This window comes from Pochonia chlamydosporia, chromosome 1 (assembly GCF_001653235.2).
Source record: "Pochonia chlamydosporia 170 chromosome 1, whole genome shotgun sequence".
In the NCBI taxonomy this organism is placed as follows: Eukaryota; Fungi; Ascomycota; class Sordariomycetes; order Hypocreales; family Clavicipitaceae; genus Pochonia; species Pochonia chlamydosporia.
In genome coordinates, this window is record NC_035790.1 from 772886 (window position 1) to 794892 (window position 22007).

The window sequence follows — 22007 nt, forward strand, 5'->3', positions numbered from 1 at the left end:
GCTTATATGTACTTTGTCAGAGTTTGTCACTGTGGTGGTCCACCTGTGTGGTATTCTGGTGGTAAGTGAAGCTTAGTGGGAAGACGAGGTGGAAATGAAGACGTTTTGGCTTGAGAACCATTTATACTTGCTAGTACATGGAATCTATTCTCGACTATGGATCTAACACGGATATAAGGTGTGGCGATATCCACTCTGTTGATGGCATGCCAGACCTCGATTGGCTCGCGATCGCGGCCTTGACGGAGTTGAGCGGAGTTGAACGGCGTTGACGAGAGTTGAGTGCCGTTTCTAAAAATATGACTAACATGACCAGTCGACATCACGATCCAGCTCCACAGTGCTAGTGCTGGAACTGGCCGAGTAGTCACGTGTGGATTATTCCGCAGAGCCATCTCGGGAATCTGGATGGATTATTTTGTGCAGGGCAATTTGTCCACCCTTTTGGACTCCTGGAGTATAGCTGCGATATCCCAATCGTGGACTGGTCTCAAGCTTCGACTCTGATGTCTCAGAGACATGGCATGCTGTTGCAAACTGGCTGAGACACCTCGCGCGGCATCTGCTAGGATTGACATGTGGTGACAGTGGTGTACTCCGTCCACTGTAGACTGATCCGACTACAACCGGATGTCTTCAACTGTACCGACTCCGGGGTACCCCTGAGCCATCAAGTCCAATGTTTGCAACGCCAGTTTCCTACGTGCTGAAGACGATATTCCTCACAGACCATGAAGCCATCCGTTGCGTTGCTCGTGCCAGCAAGCCGTGCTTCTTCATTCGGCATTCGCACAGCCCACATGGTCACAGACCGCCATTTTACATCACAGGAACGGCATGGCAAACATACGCCACAAACCACAACTCTCCGCGAGGCTAAACGGGAAGCCTGGTCTCTTTGTTGCTTCACATCATCTCGCATGTTTGTCGACCGGGGAAAGGGGCAGTCGGGCGTGATGTGATGTGAGTTGCTCAGACAAGGACGTTCCAGTTTTGTGGTTTTGTCGACTCGAAATCACAATCGGGACCACTAAAAGTCCCTTCCTGTGCAGAGGAAGGGTGAGCTCCCAACGTGTTGAGTGGTATTGGTATTCTTGGGGACGGGTCTGGCCTGGCCGGCATTCATGGCACTCAAGGCGATGCATCCGTCTGGTATTTTTGCCAAGATATCAAGTTGCTCTCCGTCTCGGAGTCTCTCCGGTGTCCGCTATGCTTTCCACACGGCGGCTGCTCGCTCCATGAGCTGCAAGACTCTACCTGCCGGAGGTTGTGGGCTTCCCTTCGTTTCGAATGACGCTGTTGTTGGGTTCAAACTTTTTCCGCCTATCAGTTGATGGGGGTTGCTTGATTGGCGAAACATGGACATAGAAAGCACCTGAGACGGGTTGACTCCAAGTTCGTGTCAATACGCCATGCGAGAATAGTTTATTCAATCTGATTTCTACCAACACAACTTGACTCCTCCAAAGTTGTCTGTCTGTCTGTCCCAGGTCGGACTATGTATGCCCAAGTACTAGATAGGTGCCTACACCCAGTGCCAGCATGGACGTGTGGACGTACATGATTACCTACTGGTGTGGTCAAACTTGACGTTCACCCGTCAACACAAAGACATAACTAAATCCTGGCACAGCCACCTCGGCAACATTTTCGTCGTCCTCGCCATCATAGTCCCTCTCATCGAGATACATTAGCTCAAAGTCGTCATAATCGCCTTCTGCTTCACTGTCTGATGCGTATGTTTGGGCCTGTAGCTTGTCGTCATATGAGCAGACGTGTCCCTGGAGGTATGGCCGGGGCTTCGTTGTGCTTGTCCCAAAGTAAAAGATCCTGTGCAGTCGATATGCATATACATGATCCGATACAGGGGTAAGCTGATTGTGTTCAGAAGTCCTCCGACCGGCTTCAGCGTTCACTCCCAACTGGACTGGGACAGAGGAGCCCGCCAAATCCAGATTGGCATTGGCAGAAGCCGTCACATTTTGCGTAGAGGCACTCCTCATCCACGCGCCCTTTGCCACGCGCACACCAGTGACCATGTATAGCCTCCCGATGTGCGGCAGGCGGCCTTTCAGTTTTCTCGGGACGTCGCCGTGGCGCAAAGACTGGTCAACGTACTCATTAGAAGGTGTTATGATTCTGGTGAGCACTTCTTGGAATTGAAAGTTCTGGCCCTGGGCGTTTTGCATGGTTGTGTCACTGCCCAGGCCGGCTAGGACACCACTCAGCCTGCAATGAATCTCGAACACGGCCGATGCTTCATGTGCTTGCGAGATCGTGACGTCTCTAGCCACGGAATGCTCGATGGTCACGCCGGGAGGAACCCGGAGCGGGCCACCTGGATGGAGGGCACTGGCAGGATCGAAAGGGTCTGCCAGGATTTGGCCAACCTGAAGGACGCCATTAGGCGTGTATTCGCTTGTGCGGGTTACGATCCAGTGCTTGCGAGGTCGTGCCATGGTCAATGGTTGAGAAGGAATGGCATTGACGACGGTGCGACATGTTGACGACAAGGAAACCACGGGAGTCTTTATCTACTTTTCTTGGAGCATCAGATGAATATGGCTTTGGTTTGGGTTTTTGGAGAATTCACCGCCCCAAAATCGGCGTCCAAGGATGTGAAGTATTGATGCAGACGGAGCAAGGGGTGATGGTCATGAGTTGTTGGCAAACAAGACTGCAAACACGCCACCAGAATGGTTGATCCCAGTTAATTTTATGAATACGTATGGATGGATGGATGGATGGATGGATGGATGGATGTATGTATGTATATATGTGTATGTATATATGTGTATGTATATATGTGTATGTATATATGTGTATGTATATATGTGTATGTATATATGTGTATGTATATATGTATATGTGTATGTGCCTATCCAGGGATGGGATTTAATGGGATGGTTGTGGTGGTTGTGTCGAATCGACAATCCAGGGACCAGCCAAACAGATAGAACAGACACGGAGTCAAGGGCCAACTAATTAGCCATCCGGTCTCATTCTTGCAGCTTGATGACAGGCATATGCCCGCATCTGCAAATAATGACAAGTTTGTCCCATTGACTAGGTCGGTGTCCCTGCAATGTGGTGGGCGGATATTTGCGACAATGTTGAAGCTTTCACTGGTATCAACTCATCTGCAGATGACCACAGGCAGGCTCGCATGACATTTGATCCTTCAACATCAGATGTCATGGCATCACATCTACTCCGTACTTACTTAAGTATGGGCACGTAGGCTGGCTGTCTGGTGCACTAAACTCAGAAGATACAACCAGCGTAGAACCCTTCGATGACTTTCTCAACTCGGCTGCGACATTCAGCTAGCGGCTTGCCGAGGAAAAGACGCGGACGAATGACACTGTAGTCGTCTGTAACGGTAGGTGTCGGGTGACTCGAGTCCATGACTGATTCTGTTCCCGCTTCCGTGGTCAGTGCCCAGACGATGAGGTCCTTGTGTTTCCCTGGCTCTAAAAAGCTTGTAGTACGAGGGTTCTCAAACGGTGTCGTTTTCAACATGAGCAAAACGTTGGCCACATGCGCGCCCACAAGCGCCGTGGCTTGGGAGGTGCCACTCATAAGCTTCGTGTTGGACATGCAATTTGAACCTTCCATGCCCACGTCCCCTTGGTTGAGTGCCAGAGGCCAAGCCGCTTCGACGTCTTCGCCCTGGATGGCCAAGTTGCGACAGCACCTACGACCTGGAGGGCTGAAGTTGGAACGTTTTCCTTCTTTATCGACGGAGTAAATCGCGGAAACCTTGGGATCCGACGCAGGATAGCCGAAAGCATAAGTGTCCTTATCCGTACATGTATCTTTCATGTTGCCATGTCTGCCAAGAACGGGCACCTTGCAGTGGTGGTGGGCAGCGGCGCCGAACCAGACATGCTCAGCTTCTGCGATGGCTTGCGATATCAACACGCTGAATTTGTTGAAAGTAAATGCCATAATCAATACCTCAACTCCACATTCTTTCACGAGCCAGCGGGTCGCCTGAAAAATTCAGTCAGTCCCAAGACTCTCAAGATTCCCCAAGACACCCGGAGACTCCCAGCTGGTCTGGAGTCTGGAGTCTGGAGTCATGCACGTGTGTGCAATCACACCAGCCACAGCCACAGCCACAGCCACACAGAATCGGGGTTAGGGTTGTTTTCTTACCTGTGCCACATATTCTTCTGTGTCTGGTTCCGAGGTGTTCTGCTTATATACACGAGCAATATATAAACGACACTGCGGCGCGGTGGCTTCGAGGATTGCATATGCGAGATGGGTGCCGTGTCCAACCTTATCCGTCATGGCCCCGTCAGGCTTCATGTTGTCACCCGTGAAATCTTTACAGCCGCCAACAGAAATACGCCCAGAATCAAGGTGCTCCTTGAACATGGGATGGGTCAGATCGATGCCGGTGTCCTCGAGTCCTATCTTGACTTCAGCAGACTGATGCTTTTTCAGGTACCTCAGCAATTTCCTTGGCAACTTCCTGACCCTTTGGCCGTTCAGTTCCCTGAAACAGGCGGATATTAGTGTCTTGCATCTACTGGAAAGTTAATGACATGAACTTATCTCACATTGCATCGCGGCATGGTAGCTTCGATCCCTTTAAAAGACGATAAACGTCATTCATGTTGATTGCATGCGGCTCAGCCCAATTGACCTGCTCCCAGGTCCAGCCGCTCTTAATGAAAAATCTCTCTAGTGGTTCTATCGCCCTTTCGTAGAACCACTGGTCGAAAGACTGCCGTTGCAATACGTCCATGTCCTGCTCGGCCTGGTCTTCTACGGCAAGACAAAAGCCAACCGACGCCAGCCGGTTGGAGACGTCATCCTTTTCATAGGCCATTCGCAGTCTCTCCGCAAGCTTGGAACGGTCCACAGGCAATTTTATGTCTTGCGGAGACTGCATGTGTTCCTGCTCACAACGGACGACCTGGTCAGGTTTCTCCCCTAGCTCTATCTGTGCGAGCACAATTCCGAGTGCCTGTACCTCATCTAGGCTGGGGGCCAAGATATCCTCAGACCGCTTCGGCTGAACCATCAGTTTACCAGGTTCCATGGACAAAAAGAGCTTGTCCAGAAAGAATACCGGCGTTCCCTCATCGTCAAGTCGGTAGAAGACCGAGACGGTGTCTAATGTCATCGGTGAGCTAGCCCACCTCGTTCCGACAAGGTGCAGGGCAGCGCGACAAAGAATGAGCTCTATCATCCGTTTGGCATCTACTGTCAACTCCACTGTCTTTAGAAGCTGCCGTAGAGTGCATTCCCTCATCTTGCTGACTGGTTCCCCGTCGATAACCGCAGCTTCACCAATTCTCAAGATCTTCAGCCCTTCCGCCGAACGCCCAACATCTAAACATCTGCCCTTGACTTTCCCATACCTCTTCTGGCAAAGGCGATTCCTCGTTGGCAACGGTGACCCAGTATCAGCTTGCAGCCTGGATTGAAAAGAGAAACTGGTGGTTAGCCTTCACTGCGAAATTAGAAGTGGACGAGGAGTAGACAGTCGACATGGACATGGACAACCACCATCCGACGCACCTTGAGCACGAGACAGCGAATTTACACTCTTGGAGCATTCCTTTGCCTGAAAGAACAATAGATAACGACTTAGCTTCGTCACTCAAGTTCCACCGTGGATCAAGATATAGCTTGGCTTCATGGCAATGCCCCAGCCGAGGACGAGGACGACGACTGTGAGGCTCTGGACACCGGCAGGGCAAGCAACATAGGGACTCGCGGAGTGACTCAGCGCTGCAACGAATGGCCTCGATCGCCTTGCTATCGACCGCACGCACCGGTAGCACCCTTGTTGACTCCATCCCAGCCGTGCTGATGTCTTGATTACCAAGTCGGACCTGGCCTCGGGCGGTTTTGACCTCGCTATCAAATTGCTGATATGCTAGAGATTATTGTCAGAGATGCCACATTTTCCTATATCTTTGAGTTCCACTGTTTCCTTCCCCGTTGATATAGCAACTTCCGGTTTGTATATATTGGGAATGCTTACTATGCTGGGCCAGCTGGGCATGGATGTCGGCCGCCAGGTTCCGACAAGGCTTTTATTATTCTTGCTTTCACAGAGAAGTTTGTATGCTGCGAGTATAACAAAGAGAGAATGTCTGTACAAAACCCTCAAGGCCGCCTGTTGTAACAATTGTTCGACGTCGGGCGGACGAAAGCGTGCAAGGGGTGATGGGTTGAGGTGAAAGAAGATCAAAAGAAAGCTGAGAAATGGGCGGAACGACGCCGCTTCTTTATAGCTGACAATGAAAGCCTGTTAAGAATGGTCTACTCGGCGACGATAGAAGTTCGGGTCCTTTCATGGTTGGATTATCTCGTTGAACAAAGAGCCGGGGAGCCTATGAGGGCGAGGCAAGCAGACAGCTCAACAAAGAAAACGGGTCCACGGGGGGCTTAGCTGTAATGGCTTCTGTATCGGGTGAAAAAGAAAAAAACACTTGATCTAACTAATCTGTTCGGCGTGAACTGTTTCCATTATGATTGCAATAGTCCATGAACTTCCCTCCGACTCAAGCTTTCCAAGCTGCTCAGAGTGCGTGTGCATCTGCTGTTCGACGAGCGTTCTCGTACCAAGACAGAGGATCAGAAGTAATACTGGACGATATCCTGCTACATGTAGCCCGGGTTTTAGAACAATTCGCGTCACGGGTGCCATCAATATGGTTGTCCACCCCAGGCACCCTCGGAAATCTTTGCGAAACACCCGCAAAGCTCCCTGATCATTTGCCCCCTTTCACTGTCCTTGCACTCAAAAAAACTGTAAGTACTTTACGTAGTTGAATCAAAAGCAGCTTCTCTTGTTTGTTGGACGGCGCTCAAGGTCTTTGTGGAAGGGAAGCCACGCGGTACTGATAACAATGGCCGAAAGCACGAGCGGCGCGCATAGACTACAAAGATTAGCTGGAAAGACCCAACTATGCAGAAGACGAGATTGGATATATAAGTAGAATTGGATATTTACATTTGGCAATTGTTTGACACTTTCCCGGAAGATTTAATGTTTTGCCCGGAATTTCGAAGACCTCACCTCAAACACCCGTTCCACTCACAACAGCTACAAGTGAATTCTCACTTTCGGCACCATCACTAACTATCCCACATTGCATCATATCTCCGTATTGCTCTTCCAGAGTACTGCGTAAGGTGTCCATATCTTCTCTCTCGCTCTAACTAACATGTGCAGGAACGCCACCTTGCGATTGTGAAGCCCCTGATACAACACCTCAAAACTACAACTAGTTCCATCGACCGTAGAGCGAGCTCGTACAATGGCACAAAAGGAAGTCTTCGAGATAAAGCAGCGAACAGACAAATGCCTCCAGCTCATCAAGGACTGGAGATGCCTGGAATGCGCATTGCTGGACGATATTCACGCGTTACTATGCTCATGGCGCTGCGACGAAGACTCACGGTTCCTTCCAGACGAGTCCACTTACCTGGATTTGCGGCTACGAAAATTCCCTCTGCTGGCCAGATACATTGAAGAGCTCTTGGACGACATGTATGGCCTCATACAGAGTGAGTATGGGATATCAGCGCCTCGGGGAGTCGTCGCTAAGTCTTTTGTGCGTAGGAATACTCGACAAGGTTTTCGATCTTGACATTTGCATCTATAGAATTTCGTTTATGGAACCAGAGATGGGGGACGACGAGATTAAAAAGGAACTCTATTGCAGGAGGCCGGAAGGTGGCCCTTACCTCGTGAGGACTGACTGTGGCGAGACTCGACAATTCCGCCGAGAAAAATTCTGGTTGTCCGGTGAGAGAAAAGAAGCTCTGGATATCCAGATGCTGCTCTCACGCACGTGTCAGGTGGTGAATCAATGTGGCATCCTCAGCAGAGCGTCTGAGATTCACGGCTATAGAGAGACGCTTAAAGTTGATGATGAAGTCATTGATGGCATACAACAATTCGCAGAACGTTGTCGGATCCTCGTCGAGAACAGTTGGCCCGCTGCCCCGGCCTCGACTAAAGCCCGCTTGGTCTACGGCATGGTTCTTCGGCGCCAAAACCTTTGTTATTTGCGCGACCGGGAACGAACGCTGGTCAAGGTTGAGAAACCAGAAACGCCGCCTCCGGCCATGGCCACGGCCACGGCCACCGCAATGGCAACTGGAGAGCCCGTGTCTGCCTCCATGTCATATTCGCAAGCTATGAAGCCCAAGCTTATCCAATCCATTGGCGAAACAAACTCACTGACTCCTCCAGGATTTTTTACCGGTCTCCGCCTGGGAAGGGTCGTCAGGGATCAAACAGGCCAGCCACGATATCAGCTGAACTGTATGGATAAGATCGGTCACTTGTTCCCTCCTGCCCCTGATGCCGCAAACGATGCGGAATGCTTGGAGTGCCCATACTGCTTTCAAGTCTGCCCTGCGGAAGAACTTCAAGGAGAACGTTGGAGGTAAGCTTATCCCCGTCGAAACTTTACGGTGAAACGCGTCTGTGAGCATCTTACTTACTCCGGCGATCATCAGAGAGCACCTAATGAGGGATCTTATGCCATACATCTGTCTCCTTGATGGCTGTTGTATGGTAGACACCCTTTTCGAACAGCATGAGGACTGGATCTACCACATGGTTAACCGACACGCAACTCAGGTGTGGATATGTCCGGAGCACCCTTTCCTAAAAAAGTTTCGGAGTAAATCCAGAGATGGACTCGAAACACACATCCGCGAGCAGCATCCAGGAGAGGTGCAGGAGGCCATAATGGCAAAGTTCGTCGATGAGTGTGTCCGTCCGGATCCGAGAGTAGAGCCCTTGAAAGAATGTCCGCTCTGCCTGGATGCGCTTGACACGACGCAGATGTCAGTTAATGATATTCTCAACCATGTGTCGGAGCATCTTATTTCTCTCGCGCTACTCTGTCTGCCTCAGGCGGATGATGCTGCAGAGAGAACCTCTTTATCCTGAGTAATGTGACGGGCTGAGCTCGAGGTTGGCTCGGCAGCCGCTCTCGCCTCTAGTCTCGGGGACCATCACAAACTAGATTGCTTCCATGTCTCATTACTTGTTAAACTTACGAGTTCGCCTTTGTCCTTGTCTTGCTTTCGATTTCTTCCTTAGCTTCGGATACTTTCTTTATAGTCGCCTAACTAGTTGTGAATACACTCGCTTAGACCGTTACAGATAAAAAGCAACATAAAAAAAGAAGCCTTGAGGCTTTACGCATTGGACTTATTTCTTAATATGTAGTAATCTGGTAGTTATAATGATTACTATCTCTGTATAGATAGAAGATTTAGCCCTTAAGTTTTTGACCTATTAACAGGTTTACAAGTCGGCGCGACGGCGAGTTGCTTCGATTGCCTCGCCATTGACCTTGCGCACCGGGCATGTACGTCCAGGGACCAGGTAGCGCAGCAAGTTTCGAATGTGTTGCCACCCAAATGATACCAACTTTCCCAACCGAGTCGAAGTGGTATTAACGGTGTCGGTCCCTTCCATAGTTGTTAGTCTTTAGTACAAAAATTTCAAATACCTGCGTGGTCAAGCTGGCGTTGATGCAGAACGGACGGACCTAGCTTGGTAGCTCTGTACTGTGGCTCGATGTACAAGGTGGAAGAACAGCCAGACGAAGAACTTGTTGGAAATGGAGCAGCCCATCAAATGACTTCTTACTTCTTGGCATTGCTGATAATGAGATTGCAAGTCCAAACATATGTTGAACTACTTGAATGAACTAGAGCTGGACGAGCACAACAGAGCGACACGTACAAACACAACAAGTGGTGCACACAGTCACTCTTTTTTGAACATTTTTCTCGCCGTGGGTTGTATTAGCCTGTGAAAGGCCCGCAGCCTACATATGTATGTTTTAGAGGGCTTTTGTCAGCGTTCTCGACTTGACCACCGTATGTGTAGTGTGTACAGTCTTTGGTCAAAGATATTTGGACATATCCAAGTTTCCACTAACACAGGTCAATATGCCTCAGCACGCAACGCGATATGCGACGGCTTTCCTTGTTTGAATTCTTCCGACCCCCCACTGTACATCGGCTGACATGAGCATCCCCTTGGGTCTGGTCTGTCCCGCAGTTGTGCGGGCGTTGTTGCCGGCCTACAGGGGACGTTCAGAATGCCCTTGTGAGCATGAGAAGTAATACTGAGCGCTTAATCCATAGAGCACAATATGAAGAACGTTGGAGAATGCCGGCAAGAATACCAATTACTGCGAACTCCCGGCTTGGATGACGGACGACTTTGAGAATCGCACGGCACTTAACAAGTGAAAACCAGCCAGACAAGTTACAGACTTCAAAGCTTGTCCGTACAGAAGAATGCCGACTGTGTGTGAAGAAGAAGCTATTTGCATAGAACAATGACCACAAGCGTGAGCCGCAAGGGATGGATAACATGGCCACAGGGGCTGAACTCAAAGACTAATTTCACGGTCTGGCAAAACACTGGCTCCTGTTAGATTGGGTGCCGTTTCGCAGAATATAGAATAGCTACGGGACCGAAACCCCCCCAAGTTGGATGACCGCCAAAGTTCTATCGCGCCAACAACGTTTTCCTACTCATCCCATCTTCTTGCACACTTGCTAGCCTTTAACGCAACGCTGTCTTTCCAAACCAATCTCCTACAAGAATATAAAATACATATTAATCTCGTACTAATACGTATAGGAATCCCACAGTCCGATTGTGAACCTCGTGTTACAAGATGTCGACTGACATACGGCGAGACCGCATTTCATGGACCTTGAAAGCCTTAAGCAAGGAGCAAGACAAGCCTTTCGAAATACGAAATCAAACACAGAGATGTCTCTCGATCCTGGAGGAGTCGGCAGTCCTGGAATCTCCAACTCTGCAGGATATCAGATCTGAACTGCGCGGCTGGGCTCACGATGCGGAGCACACTAGTAGCTCGTTGTGTTTAGACTCTCGATTAAGAGACGCCCCCGTGATTGCCGACTTCATTAAAGCGCTCTTGGATGATCTGGAACGTCTTATACACAGTGAGTACGACGACGGGACTCTTGGAACTCTTACTGATGAGAATTGTTGGCAGATATCATTTTCAACATCGTGGAAACAGTCTGCTTCATCACGGATGCTGTTACAAGAGACTATGGAGACGACATCTACGAGAACTATATTACGAAGCACGACTCTGCGTACATGCAAACTCTGGCCTCGCATATCAAGAACGGGACACCGCAAGCCGCAGCAGCAGCGGCCCTTCGAGTTGGGCAAGTGAGGTACAATGAACTGGTGTTTTTGCGCAAGCAGCGAGAGGAAGCCATTACCATTCGAAAGCTACTCTTTAGCACCTGTAGGTATATCGAAAGATCAGGGGTGCTTAGCCGGATTTCCGAAATCCATGGGTACAGAGAGGCGATCGAACCCGGTAATGCGGCCAAGGATCCCATTCAGCAATTCCAAGAAGACATTGAGGCGGTCGTTCAGACCCGTCATCCCAAGGCTCAGGAGTCCACCAAAACCCGCTTGGTATATGCCGCGCTTCTTCGGCGACAGAATCTTGGCTACTGGCGAGACCGAGAACGCAGAATCAACGAGTTCGAAGAAGACGTGGAAGGAAGCATGATAGGAGGAGACAAGGGAGAGGCGATAAGACGAATCAAGAGAGGACTTGGATTCAAGAGAGGAAACGGGGAAGGAGCAAGACCGTCCACGTCCATGGCCACGTCCACGTCGCTCCCCGCATGCATCGCTTGGGAGGCAGGCAATGACTGGTATCCAACGATGCACACTTCAACCTCCGCCGACGGCACCCTCCTACCGTGGTCGCAGCTCATGAAGCCGCAGCTCAGGTCCGCTGCTTCCTCTACTCCGCCTGACTTCCCAGGGCTCACCGAGTTCACCGAGCCCCGGGTGTACGAGAAATATGAGCTAAGCAGTCGGTGTCTGCGCCGGATAGACAAGCTCTTACCTCCTGCTCCGGGGAAGAAGGACGGCAGGGAATATGAGATATGCCCATACTGCTTTCGAGTCTGTCGCTCTGACGAACTACAGGGCGCATCATGGAGGTAAGGCACCTTTGAGCCTTTGAGGTATCCGGCATTGTTTGCGAGACACATTTGCACATTTACACATTTACTTACTGCGGTGACTCATTTAGGGAACACATTACTCGAGACCTGATGCCGTATGTCTGTCTTCTGGGCGCCTGCTCCAAACCCGACACCATCTTTGGATCATTCAAAGAATGGGTACATCATATGGTCAGCCAGCATCCGACAAAGGAGTGGTCATGCGACAGCACTGAACACTACTGGGGGTTTCGATCCAAATCCAGAGATGCATTCGAAAAACACATCCGCGAGGAGCACCCGGGGCAGCACGAGGAGGAGGCTGCCCTGGCGGAGCACATTGACGAGGAGTGTCTCTTCGCGGATGCCAGAACCAAGCCACTGACAGAGTGCCCGCTGTGCATGGACGCGCTTGATACGACACGACTGTCAACCATTCATATTCTCGGCCATGTGGCAGAGCATCTTATTTCTCTGGCGCGGCTCTCCCTGCCGCCTGGCCTGCCTGAGGCGGACGGTGCCGTTGGGGAAACGTCACGGTCCTCTTCATGTGTCAGCATGTGAAGGTGTCCTGAACAGAACCAGGGACACAAAACTTGACGGTCCTCACGTCAGAATCATTTCTCGACGTGTGGCAATTTCAACAATTGTCACAGTTGTCATGTCTCCGTGGACAGGAGATCCACACCCCTGACTTTCAACCTTTCAATGGGTACGCTATAATGCTTATTTTGGAATGTTATCAGGGTATCTCGATGCGTGGCAATTTCAACAATTGTCACAGTTCTCATCTCTTCGTGGACAGGAGATCCACACCCTTGATTTTCAACCTTTCAATGGGTTCGCTATAATGCTTATTTTGGAATGTTGTCGGGGTAGCAGGGATTTGTGGCCAAAGAGAAAAACGGACATCACACCACACGGCGTCTTCCACCCTCCTCTTCAAAAGAAACGTCATGGTTGGCATAGATACACACTGGCTACTATACAAAGAAACGACGGACCAAGTTTACAAAGAGCCCAACCCAATATGTGGCTGATGTCAAAGCTCCAGAGCGTTGGATCTTCCACATCACAATCCCACTGTTTGTCACTTCTTGCTTTTACACCGCATGTACCGTTCGAGTCCTTTGTCTCATATTTTTCATAGTTAATCTAAAAACATATTCTTCCCTCTCTACATTCTAAAAAAGGGTTACAAACTCCTGCCTCCCACTTATTAGCACCCCGGCGCAGGCAGAGCACCATCTCCAGTAGCCGTCTTAAACAAGGCCAACTCGGCGGCGCGGCGACGCACCAAGCCCGGAAGAACCACGCCGCCACCCCTATTCCAGAGAGGCAGCTCCTGCGAGACAATGGTGTTGGCATCGTCGCCCCGGTTGAGCCCCTTGATGAGGTCCGACGACCGCACGTTGCCGCAGCCCACGTTGAAGGCCCAGCTGACGAGGGCGCCGTACTGGTTGGCATTGAGGACGACGTTTTGACCCGTCGCCATGGTCATGCAGTTCTCGGCGCCCTGTGATGTGGGAAATGTTCGTGTTAGCAGAATTCCTTGCTTCTTTGGCTTGTTTGTCAGATTCAGGTCTTGGGGGAAGCATTTACCGCCATGTCGGTGCTCAGGAGCGCCTTGCCGTTCTCGACGGACAGCGGAATGGGGTAGGGAACCTCTGCGCAGCGAGGCCGCTGGCAGAGATGGCCATATCCGACTGTTTCTTTGCCTACGGGGTCGAGGTCTACGGCATTGTTAGTAGAGCGGTTTGGTTTGCGACGTGCCGTGGCAGCAGTGTGTTGCACTTACAGATGTCCGGGCGCCAGCCTTCAAACTCGGCGATGAGGTCAATAGTGGCGGCATTGCCCTTGGGAATAGTGCAGCCTTGGGCGACGGAGGCGCCAATGATGGCGAGGGCGGCGGCTTGGACGGTGAATTTGACCATTTTGGTAAAAGTGGTGTTTGCTTGGGTGTGAAGACGGACTGTAGTTGCTGGAGTTGGAAAGATTGCTTGATGTTGATGATGGTTTTTCAGAAGCGACATCAACGTCGTTTTATAGTCGACAGGTTCGCGAAGGCTACATGTCCATTTAGATAATCTACAGCCAAGAAGACTTGGCTTTTACCGCGCCATGAGTCTTGAATTCCCGCATTCAGCCTTGCCTTGCCCTGCCTGCTCGTGTACATATTCCCACACGAGCGGGCCTTATGCCGATCAGATTATTTTTCCTTTTCTTTTTTCGCAGCTCAACCTCATTCTCCAGCTTGCAGTATTTGGCTCTAAACTACCCAAAGAACTGAGGACGCAGATCTCACATCCCCGCTAGCCAAGACACGTTTTGCGACTCTGACCCGCCAAGACGGCACAACTATCAGGCTGCTTACTCGTCGCGCGGTCTGCGATCAAAGGAAGGGATCTGCGCAAATCATGGGCTACTTTTGTATTCCGCAGAAGTATGAGAATCGGCAGAATGTCCATGAATGAGAAATGCAGGCATTACCTGTGCCCTGCCGGCAGGGTCCGACGAACAAAGTGCCGACGTTGTCATCATCGGCCGAAATGGCTTACATGGGCGATTTCCTATTCGGGCAGTTGGAAAATAGTGTGCATACTTTGTGTCGTCGGTGCTAATTTTGGTACCCACCATTAGAATTAAACTCGTCCAATTCAAATTCAGCCTGGCGAGACTGGAGTTAGCCACACAGGAGAATGGATGAGGCATAGGGACGGATGCTGGATCGGCGGAGATGAAGCATGGTTCCGCGTTGGGCTGGTTTTCAGGGTCTTTCTGCGTGTGCATGTGAATGGGAGTCAAGCGTGCACCTTGCAAGCAAGTTTGCACGAGAAATGGTCAATTATGTACGACTTTGAAAGGCATGGATGTATATGCGTGAAGATGGCGTTTAAAGTCCCCATGCTGAGAAAGCCGATGGGACTACATCAGAAGCGCTCCTAAACAAGACTCAATGAGCATGCTAAGAACCAAAAATGGACTCTTACATAGTTCGCATTTCTCGCGTCAGCCCACTGCCCACCCAGCAGCACCAACAAATGCCAAGAAACACACCAAGTTCCATTCATCCAAGATCGTCTCACAGACCGTAGATCCAGCCCTCTCTATCGTCGGTGAAGGGGCAGACCCTTTATTCATTGAAGCAAGGCTGACCCGCGCGAGATAGCACGCTAATTTCCCATCTTAGGCTGTGGTCTCCAAATTGGCACCATGTGACATATGTTTATTCGAAATGGGTCCTGAAACCATGGACACTCTTCATATTAATAGAATTCCTGCGCACTTTTCCGTGGCGAAACCGATCACGACGAAATACGATTATCGCCTTTGACGCTGCGCGCTGAGGGGAGTGGTATCCGAAACACGAGTATCCGGCCCGGGTGCGTAAATGACGGCGGATACGACAATGGTTTATCCGAGCCAAAATGAGTGAAGGAGACTACATGTCGCGACACAGGGTCAGCGCTGATGCATCAATGGGCTATTCTTAGCGAAAGACTGGCTCTGTCAGTGATGCATGGCGGTTGGAGATGCCGTGAAAGACGGTGACCAACAACACAAATAGCGATGCGGAGAAACGACCAGACCAGTTTGTAAATAATGCCAGCCTCGCACGGTTGAAGCTGCACCTCACAACATTAAACATCAAACACACTGCTGCGCGAAACAAAAAACAGACAGGTACAGTGAACAACTCTACACTGGCAGTCAAACACCAACAGATCTGTGCCTGACGATCCAACCCGATAAGGTCCGTCAATCCCGTCCATCCTTTCCTCTTCACTCGCAACTCCATAAAACATACGTACTCAAGATGCTAATCACGCACCACCCTCCCAAACGCGGACAAGAACAGCACAAATCTAGCAAACGCATCTCGCGGCCAACGCCATCGGGTACCCAGCTCTGGCACACGCACATGAAAGCCAGACACCGCCAAGGCATGACATCTGTGCTCCGTGTAACCGGTGAGAGTGCAAACGACACAAGAACAAAAAAAAAAAAAAAAAAAAGAGGCACACACACTTCTTCATGCATGCCATGCCCTGCTGCGTTGTTTTAATTCGACGGATCGAGTCAACGCTGTGCGACTGAATAATAGGCGAGCGAGCTACAGGCCCGGTCACAAAGCATGCCGCTTTTGTGAATGATGCGGGAGTCCAGACTGCGATGGTGCAAGTTGGGAATTTGATCCCGCACTGTTTTAAACCGGAGCGAAGAGAAAAATACAAGATGTGAAAGTGGCAGTCACAAAAAAAATATCGAAAAATTTACAATAGGGGCATGCAGGTACAGTCTGGATCGTGCGTCGTGCGTCCGGATTTGCCCTTGGTGACACGCCATGTGTCTTTGCGTCCATCTTCTGCAAGACTACCCGACAATATCTACCCATGTGCTACCGTGGCCGCTGATTCAACGGCCATCGTCATCTCAATGCCGCCCAACCAGGATGCTCTTTTCAGAATTCACCGAGTCGTCATGTTTTGTGCGGGGGAGCACGACAGCATCTTCACCGCGAGGCAGAACGGCAAGTCATACCGGTGTACCGCCCTTTGAAATGCAAACATGACAGCGTGTGCCTGTGAAATTTCTTCATTGATGCTACCTGTCGCTCAGATTCCAGCCGCAATGACGCAGCCCAAAACGATGTATCTAGTCCTCTGTGGTTCGGGGTTGTCGTCCATACCCGATATTCTCCCTTTTGTCTTCCCTTTACCCCATATTTTCCCCCTTTTTATTACATCTTGACATAGAAACCAATCCTGTGATATTCCGAAACTCCCAGCGCGGCTGTGATATGACCCAAGAAAAATTGTGTGTTTTTCCTTAAAAAATGTATCAATGAAAGATGGATGCTAGTGTAGGGAAAACGCCTGTGTCTAAGAACAATGCAGGTCCATGCTGCCAAGTCAAAACCCGATGTCAACTAGTAGTGTGACGCATCGTCACCAAGTGTGCTGCATGCCTGATAGTCAGCGGCTAGGCATGCTCCATTTGTCGGCCCTGAAGCTCACAGGGCTTGGTGGCGGAGGAGCAGGCACGGTGTAGTCGTTCTCCTGGATGCGGCGGACCGGTGTTGATGGCCGGTTGTCCTTGTAAGATAGGTTGGCGTTGAGGCTGCTGTACAAGTCTTGGGACGTAAACACCCGCAAATTATGTCGCTGGGAAGACATGGCGACGGGTGAGGCGATGTGAGGCATCTTATCTTGTTGGCTGTGTTTTCTAGGGATGGATGGAGGAGGTCGACTTGAGGCTCGTGGATGTCTGAGGAGCCAAGAGTCAGTATATAAGAGAAACTGGTAATGTCTTTTGAGATTTATTACTCACTCTGAAGAAATCAAGTTGTCAACTCCACGTTGATGGCGTGGGAAGGCAAGCTTGCGTAAATATGTGGGTAGAGTCGACGGAAAACTGGGAACTGAGGCAGTGAATCCAAGCTTTTTGCAACGCCGGCTCTATTGATAGAACTGTATGGATTGTTTTCACAAGTGTCTCTGTGGGTCGCTATCGTTGTTGATCAATGCCGAAGGGATCGGAAGATGGAGCTGAATATCAGGAGTTTCGGCAATGGCAGTGAAGAGAAAAGTGGGAGCACAGTTGAGGCTTTACAAGAAAAGCTGGTCGGGAGATGAGGTCCAGTCACTCCAGTGTAAGTGGTGATCAAGAGCGATGGGAGTGAGTGACAGTCTGACTGTGGGTGCTGATGGAAGCAGAAAAAGTCGACGACGACGGATCTGGGGAAAGAGGCGAATTTATGAGAAAAGGCAAAAAGAAAAGCAAGAAGCGTGTCTCCGGCTTGTCAGACAATAAATAGCTTGCAAGACGGGGGCCGGGACAAACGAAGAAGATACATAAGGTACCTACGTAGAAGGTATGCACAGCAGCTACGGAGTACATGTCTGGTGCTGTATGGATGGGATGGAGCAGAGGAAGGGAATTTGGGAACCCCGAGCCGACAGGTCAAGTCCATGTCAATGTGGAGCCGACCAGACAGGAACCAGTTGACATTGGTGGGCGGGGATGGGGGTTTGGGGATCAATGATGGGGACATGGAGGGAGGACATGGCCTGGGGAGTCTCTGCTTGTTTTTTTGGTTCCGACATTGATGTTGTCTTGGGTGTCGGGTGGGAACATTGAATGGCACTGGGGGTGTGGGTGTCCGTGTCTGGCTGATGCGTTGATGCAGTGGCCAGCCCTCACCGTTGAGTGGTCAAGTTGAATGGGAAGGAGCAAAGAGCGAAGCGGAACGTCGGACAAACGGGCCTAGCAGAGGGGTGTGGATAGCAGCAGGACGGTACCGGCATACCACCAGACTGTACCAGACACATCAGGAACGGGCATTGAGGCCATTTGATCAGAGCAAGAGCTGTCAATGGTGCTGCCTGGATAACTTTAGAAAGTATTGACACATGCCCAGTGCCTCCATGTCCACCAGCCAGGTTCTCCTACGCGCTCCGTAGTCTGTAATCGGGCCTGTCAGTCTGCCAGTATCAAGTCAGCAGTGAATGCTGGTGGGCCGATGAACAGGCGCAAGCATCAATGACAAGTGTTGACCAGGTCCAGCGATGCCAGGAATCAGCCCTCGTGCATCGATGTCAATCACGTTTGTCAGCTGTAGCATCTGAGCAGCTCACTTCAACTTGACCGCATACCTAGGTACTTATGTACATGTACACATTCATACTGCAGGCACCACAGTCTCATCAAGTAGCATGATTGAGGAAGGAGCCACAGTCTTGTCTTGTGCATCAAGTCATCGTAGCCGAGTTGTTACGTGGCCCGTGTTGAAGCTGGGGTCGGAGACAAGACTCGACATTCTGGCACTGTTACCCACCTTCGCACAGTGATAGAGACATAAGTAGGTACTTGCGTGCACAAGGCCAGGCAGGTGCAGTAAGTAATAATGGATGACTCCATTGCAATGCATACTTAAGTACCCAGGTAAGTATACAGGTTTGTCGGAATACTCTTGTCGTTTGTTGCAACTTCACATTTAGCCGTTGGTGGAGGAAACCCCCAGCGTGGCCATGATATTTGTCCTGGCTGGACCAAAAAAAAAGTGCCTGCTGCAGTCATCCTCACCAGAGTCACAGTTACCACCACCAGCCTCTACTGTTGATATCCATCAATAGTCCCCCCCCCCCCCCGGACGATACTAGAACCAATGGAACTCATACGTGTTGGACCAAGAAGACCACAAACGGTTCCTACCTTCTCACTGCGAACACGCAGCGAGTCTTTGGCTGACGACACCGACTCGATTGTTGGAACCTAGTCAAGCGGTGTAATACGCGCAACAACCAGGCACGACACGTTGCCTGTAACAGCAGGTGCTTGACAGGGTAGCTGCCGACGGACCGTGGTAAATGTTCAGGCATACAAATATGCAGGTACGCGAACTTGTTGTCTGGTTGCCTTACGAGACCACACCTGTTACATTCCAAGGTTGTTACTCGGGCCCCAACGGCGCTGACCGCTTACAGAATACTTCGTACCACCGTGTGCCAAGTTGTAAGTATCTAGACGACCAATTCGAGAAAGGATGTTGCGAGCACGAACGAGCGCGACTATTAATACAGCATGTGTCGCTATAACGGGCATGGCTCTCACCATCTAGACACAGCACTGTGCATACTTGACGTCAAACAACCAAGAGCATCATTGCATGTGGCGCTTGTAGCTTTCCCGAGTCAGGGAGGTGGAGGCATCTTTGTCAAGAGTCTGGTGTTGGCCAAGGAAGCTTCCAGGCCGTCGACTCGCTAGCCAAAACCTACCCCCAAATACCCGAGTCGGCGCGGAAATGTGGTGCAGCAACATTGGCTCGCCGGTGTCAGTCTCACCTGCACTTGTTTGACTTCAAGAATGAAGTGTGGTCGGGTACGGAGCTTGTCTGAAAATTAGATTGAAACGGTTTCCCAAAAAGCTGAACCGTGAACCTGAAGGTATGGTTGACACAATTTCAAGGCCGACATTCATGAAGGGCTTTGCTTCAAAAAGAGGATTGCTTGCTGCCAACGGAAACTGGCTCTTCATCAAGCCCTGGATGAAGAAAATTTGTTGTCCTACCCCATGAGCAGGCTAACATTCCAGAATCAAGAAGTTTCTAGAGTCCGGGGAAAGAAAGAGCTTGCATGGGAGCCTTGACCAGGTAGAAAGGGGAGGGAGGGGCGTGTGGTTCTGTTACTCACAGCCAGTCCAGACAAGCATGTCTGTGAATGTGGCATAGACACCACAACGCACCATGTCCACCTGGCACAAGAGGCACAACGTAGCAGAAAACAGAAGTGTTATTTCGAGCTTTGCGCTTTGGTATGGATTAGGCCCGTCGACTTTGTGCGACTAAGCACCCTTGCAACTTCATTGAGCCATTCTAGTTGGCTTAGCGCTCGTTCCTGGCAATTACTACTTCGTACAGTTTGGCACTTTTAATTCTCACCAAAACAACGGCGTCGGTCTGTGCTGTCTCGAAAGCGGCATTGTAGGCGAGCAGGATGAGGATCCGGAAAAGAAAGCAACCCCAAGATTTTGCTTCTTCAAAGAAGAGGTGCCTCCGTTCTCACATTACGGAGCACAATTTCAAGCTTGTGGTGTGTGAGAACGGCGTCGTGGGCATGGGCGTGTGGCTATGGAGCTATTGTCTCTTTACCCCGGACTTTTCCATCATGACAATGCCACAAAGTTTTCCTTTCTCTCCTTGTCTCTCACGCGAGGCATGTGGAACAGTCCTGACCTGGGCAAAATTTTACCACCGCATGGCGCATGTGGGAGTGTTGAAAGCTGCGATGCGTCGACTGGCGTCAGCATAAACAAGGCTCCAGCTGATGGTGACATCACGTCGATTCCACCAACAATACTGCATGCTTTTGGCCAGTGTCAGCTCATCAATGGCGGCGACCGGTTCAGTCCGAGGCTGTTGATCACTGCTCCCATCGACAATGCCAGCCAAGTGCTCGGCTGGATGGACAATGACTGGTGCTGCGATCTGGCGAGATCTGGCAGCGACGGGCGGACACGGGACTTGTGCCATGCTATCCAGCCCGTTCCGAGGCGCTGGGTTGGGCTTTGAGGAGAAAACATGTGGATTCAACACGTGAGAAAATGGCCAGGTGCAGCATGGCCGTGCTGGACAATGAAGCCGGCCCTGAGTGCTCCGATAACAATGTGCGAATGTGCCTGCATAGGGTTGATCGCGTTGTTACCCCATCATGTGCATGCAATGACGTGAACTCTGGCACGATATGATGCACGTGCTGGCGATGTTTGGAGAGCTTGACACAAAGTTTGTTGAGAGTTTTCGACAACTTCGACCTCGGTTCGGTTCTTGAGGGATGGAACATGGAACCAATAAAAACAAATCTAGTCTCAGATGTTCTCCGGAGTCGACGGGCATTTGAGGCAAAGTAATAGGATCATTTTCACCCAAAGTGACATTGCACGCAGTCGCAGAAACTATTGCCATCGGGCGACGGATCAGACTTGTTGAATGGAATCTGACTTGTCCTATCCAGGCTATCCTTGAGGCTTACAGTCTGCGGGCAGTCCGGAATATAAGCCTCGAGTAATGTCACCATGGTATGTCGCAGTTGCAAATACCTACCTTCGGTACCCAATCACGGAATCTTGAGATGAATCTTCCATTGTGGGGTGCATCACACGGAAGCACTTCGACTTCCCCGGTTTGTGGGGTCGCTTTAATCAGATACGTGGAGTCATTAATTACATTGAAGAGCATCCCTTTTTGATGACTTGTCTGTATTATGTACTCCGTATGTACGGAATGGGCTTCAAGCCAGGTGCATGGGGGGGCGTCCCTTAACAGGTGAAACCTTGACCAGGTTCCTGGATTTTTTGGGATTGCTCTTTTTACCCAAACCCTGTCATTACCTCCTGGACAAGGGAGATTGGAGGCAAGCTGGGCAGCAAGAGAAGAGAAAGAATTTTCTTCATCCCCTGACCCCGGAATACGGCTTGTTCTTCGTCTG

General features: G+C 50.5%; 7 protein-coding genes across 7 annotated transcripts; 3 read left to right on the plus strand and 4 right to left on the minus strand.

Annotated features, from left to right (window-relative positions):
* Positions 1-1580: 1580 nt before the first annotated feature.
* Positions 1581-2459, minus strand: VFPPC_00154 (hypothetical protein; the record flags this gene model as incomplete). Its single annotated transcript, XM_018280237.1, has 1 exon — positions 1581-2459. One exon carries the CDS (start codon positions 2457-2459, stop codon positions 1581-1583), a length of 879 nt encoding a protein of 292 aa, XP_018148188.1.
* Positions 2460-3264: 805 nt separating this feature from the next.
* Positions 3265-5269, minus strand: VFPPC_00155 (subtilase family domain-containing protein; the record flags this gene model as incomplete). Its single annotated transcript, XM_018280238.1, has 3 exons — positions 3265-3996; positions 4162-4507; positions 4572-5269. The coding sequence occupies 3 exons, from the start codon at positions 5267-5269 to the stop codon at positions 3265-3267; spliced, it is 1776 nt and encodes a 591-aa protein (XP_018148189.1).
* Positions 5270-7289: 2020 nt separating this feature from the next.
* Positions 7290-8938, plus strand: VFPPC_12705 (hypothetical protein; the record flags this gene model as incomplete). Its single annotated transcript, XM_018290482.1, has 3 exons — positions 7290-7539; positions 7595-8426; positions 8500-8938. The coding sequence occupies 3 exons, from the start codon at positions 7290-7292 to the stop codon at positions 8936-8938; spliced, it is 1521 nt and encodes a 506-aa protein (XP_018148190.1).
* Positions 8939-10691: 1753 nt separating this feature from the next.
* VFPPC_00156 (hypothetical protein) lies at positions 10692-12585 on the plus strand (the record flags this gene model as incomplete). The annotated part of the gene is made up of 3 exons (XM_018280239.1): positions 10692-10986; positions 11040-12018; positions 12111-12585. 3 exons carry the CDS (start codon positions 10692-10694, stop codon positions 12583-12585), a joined length of 1749 nt encoding a protein of 582 aa, XP_018148191.1.
* A 172-nt stretch (positions 12586-12757) lies between these two features.
* VFPPC_15068 (hypothetical protein) lies at positions 12758-13171 on the plus strand (the record flags this gene model as incomplete). The annotated part of the gene is made up of 1 exon (XM_018292821.1): positions 12758-13171. The coding sequence occupies one exon, from the start codon at positions 12758-12760 to the stop codon at positions 13169-13171; it is 414 nt and encodes a 137-aa protein (XP_018148192.1).
* Positions 13172-13240: 69 nt separating this feature from the next.
* Positions 13241-13955, minus strand: VFPPC_15069 (lysozyme; the record flags this gene model as incomplete). Its single annotated transcript, XM_018292822.1, has 3 exons — positions 13241-13537; positions 13624-13754; positions 13820-13955. The coding sequence occupies 3 exons, from the start codon at positions 13953-13955 to the stop codon at positions 13241-13243; spliced, it is 564 nt and encodes a 187-aa protein (XP_018148193.1).
* Positions 13956-16951: 2996 nt separating this feature from the next.
* On the minus strand, positions 16952-17198 carry VFPPC_00157 (hypothetical protein; the record flags this gene model as incomplete). Its single annotated transcript, XM_022428164.1, has 2 exons — positions 16952-16990; positions 17040-17198. The coding sequence occupies 2 exons, from the start codon at positions 17196-17198 to the stop codon at positions 16952-16954; spliced, it is 198 nt and encodes a 65-aa protein (XP_022284656.1).
* Between the last annotated feature and the right edge of the window lie 4809 nt (positions 17199-22007).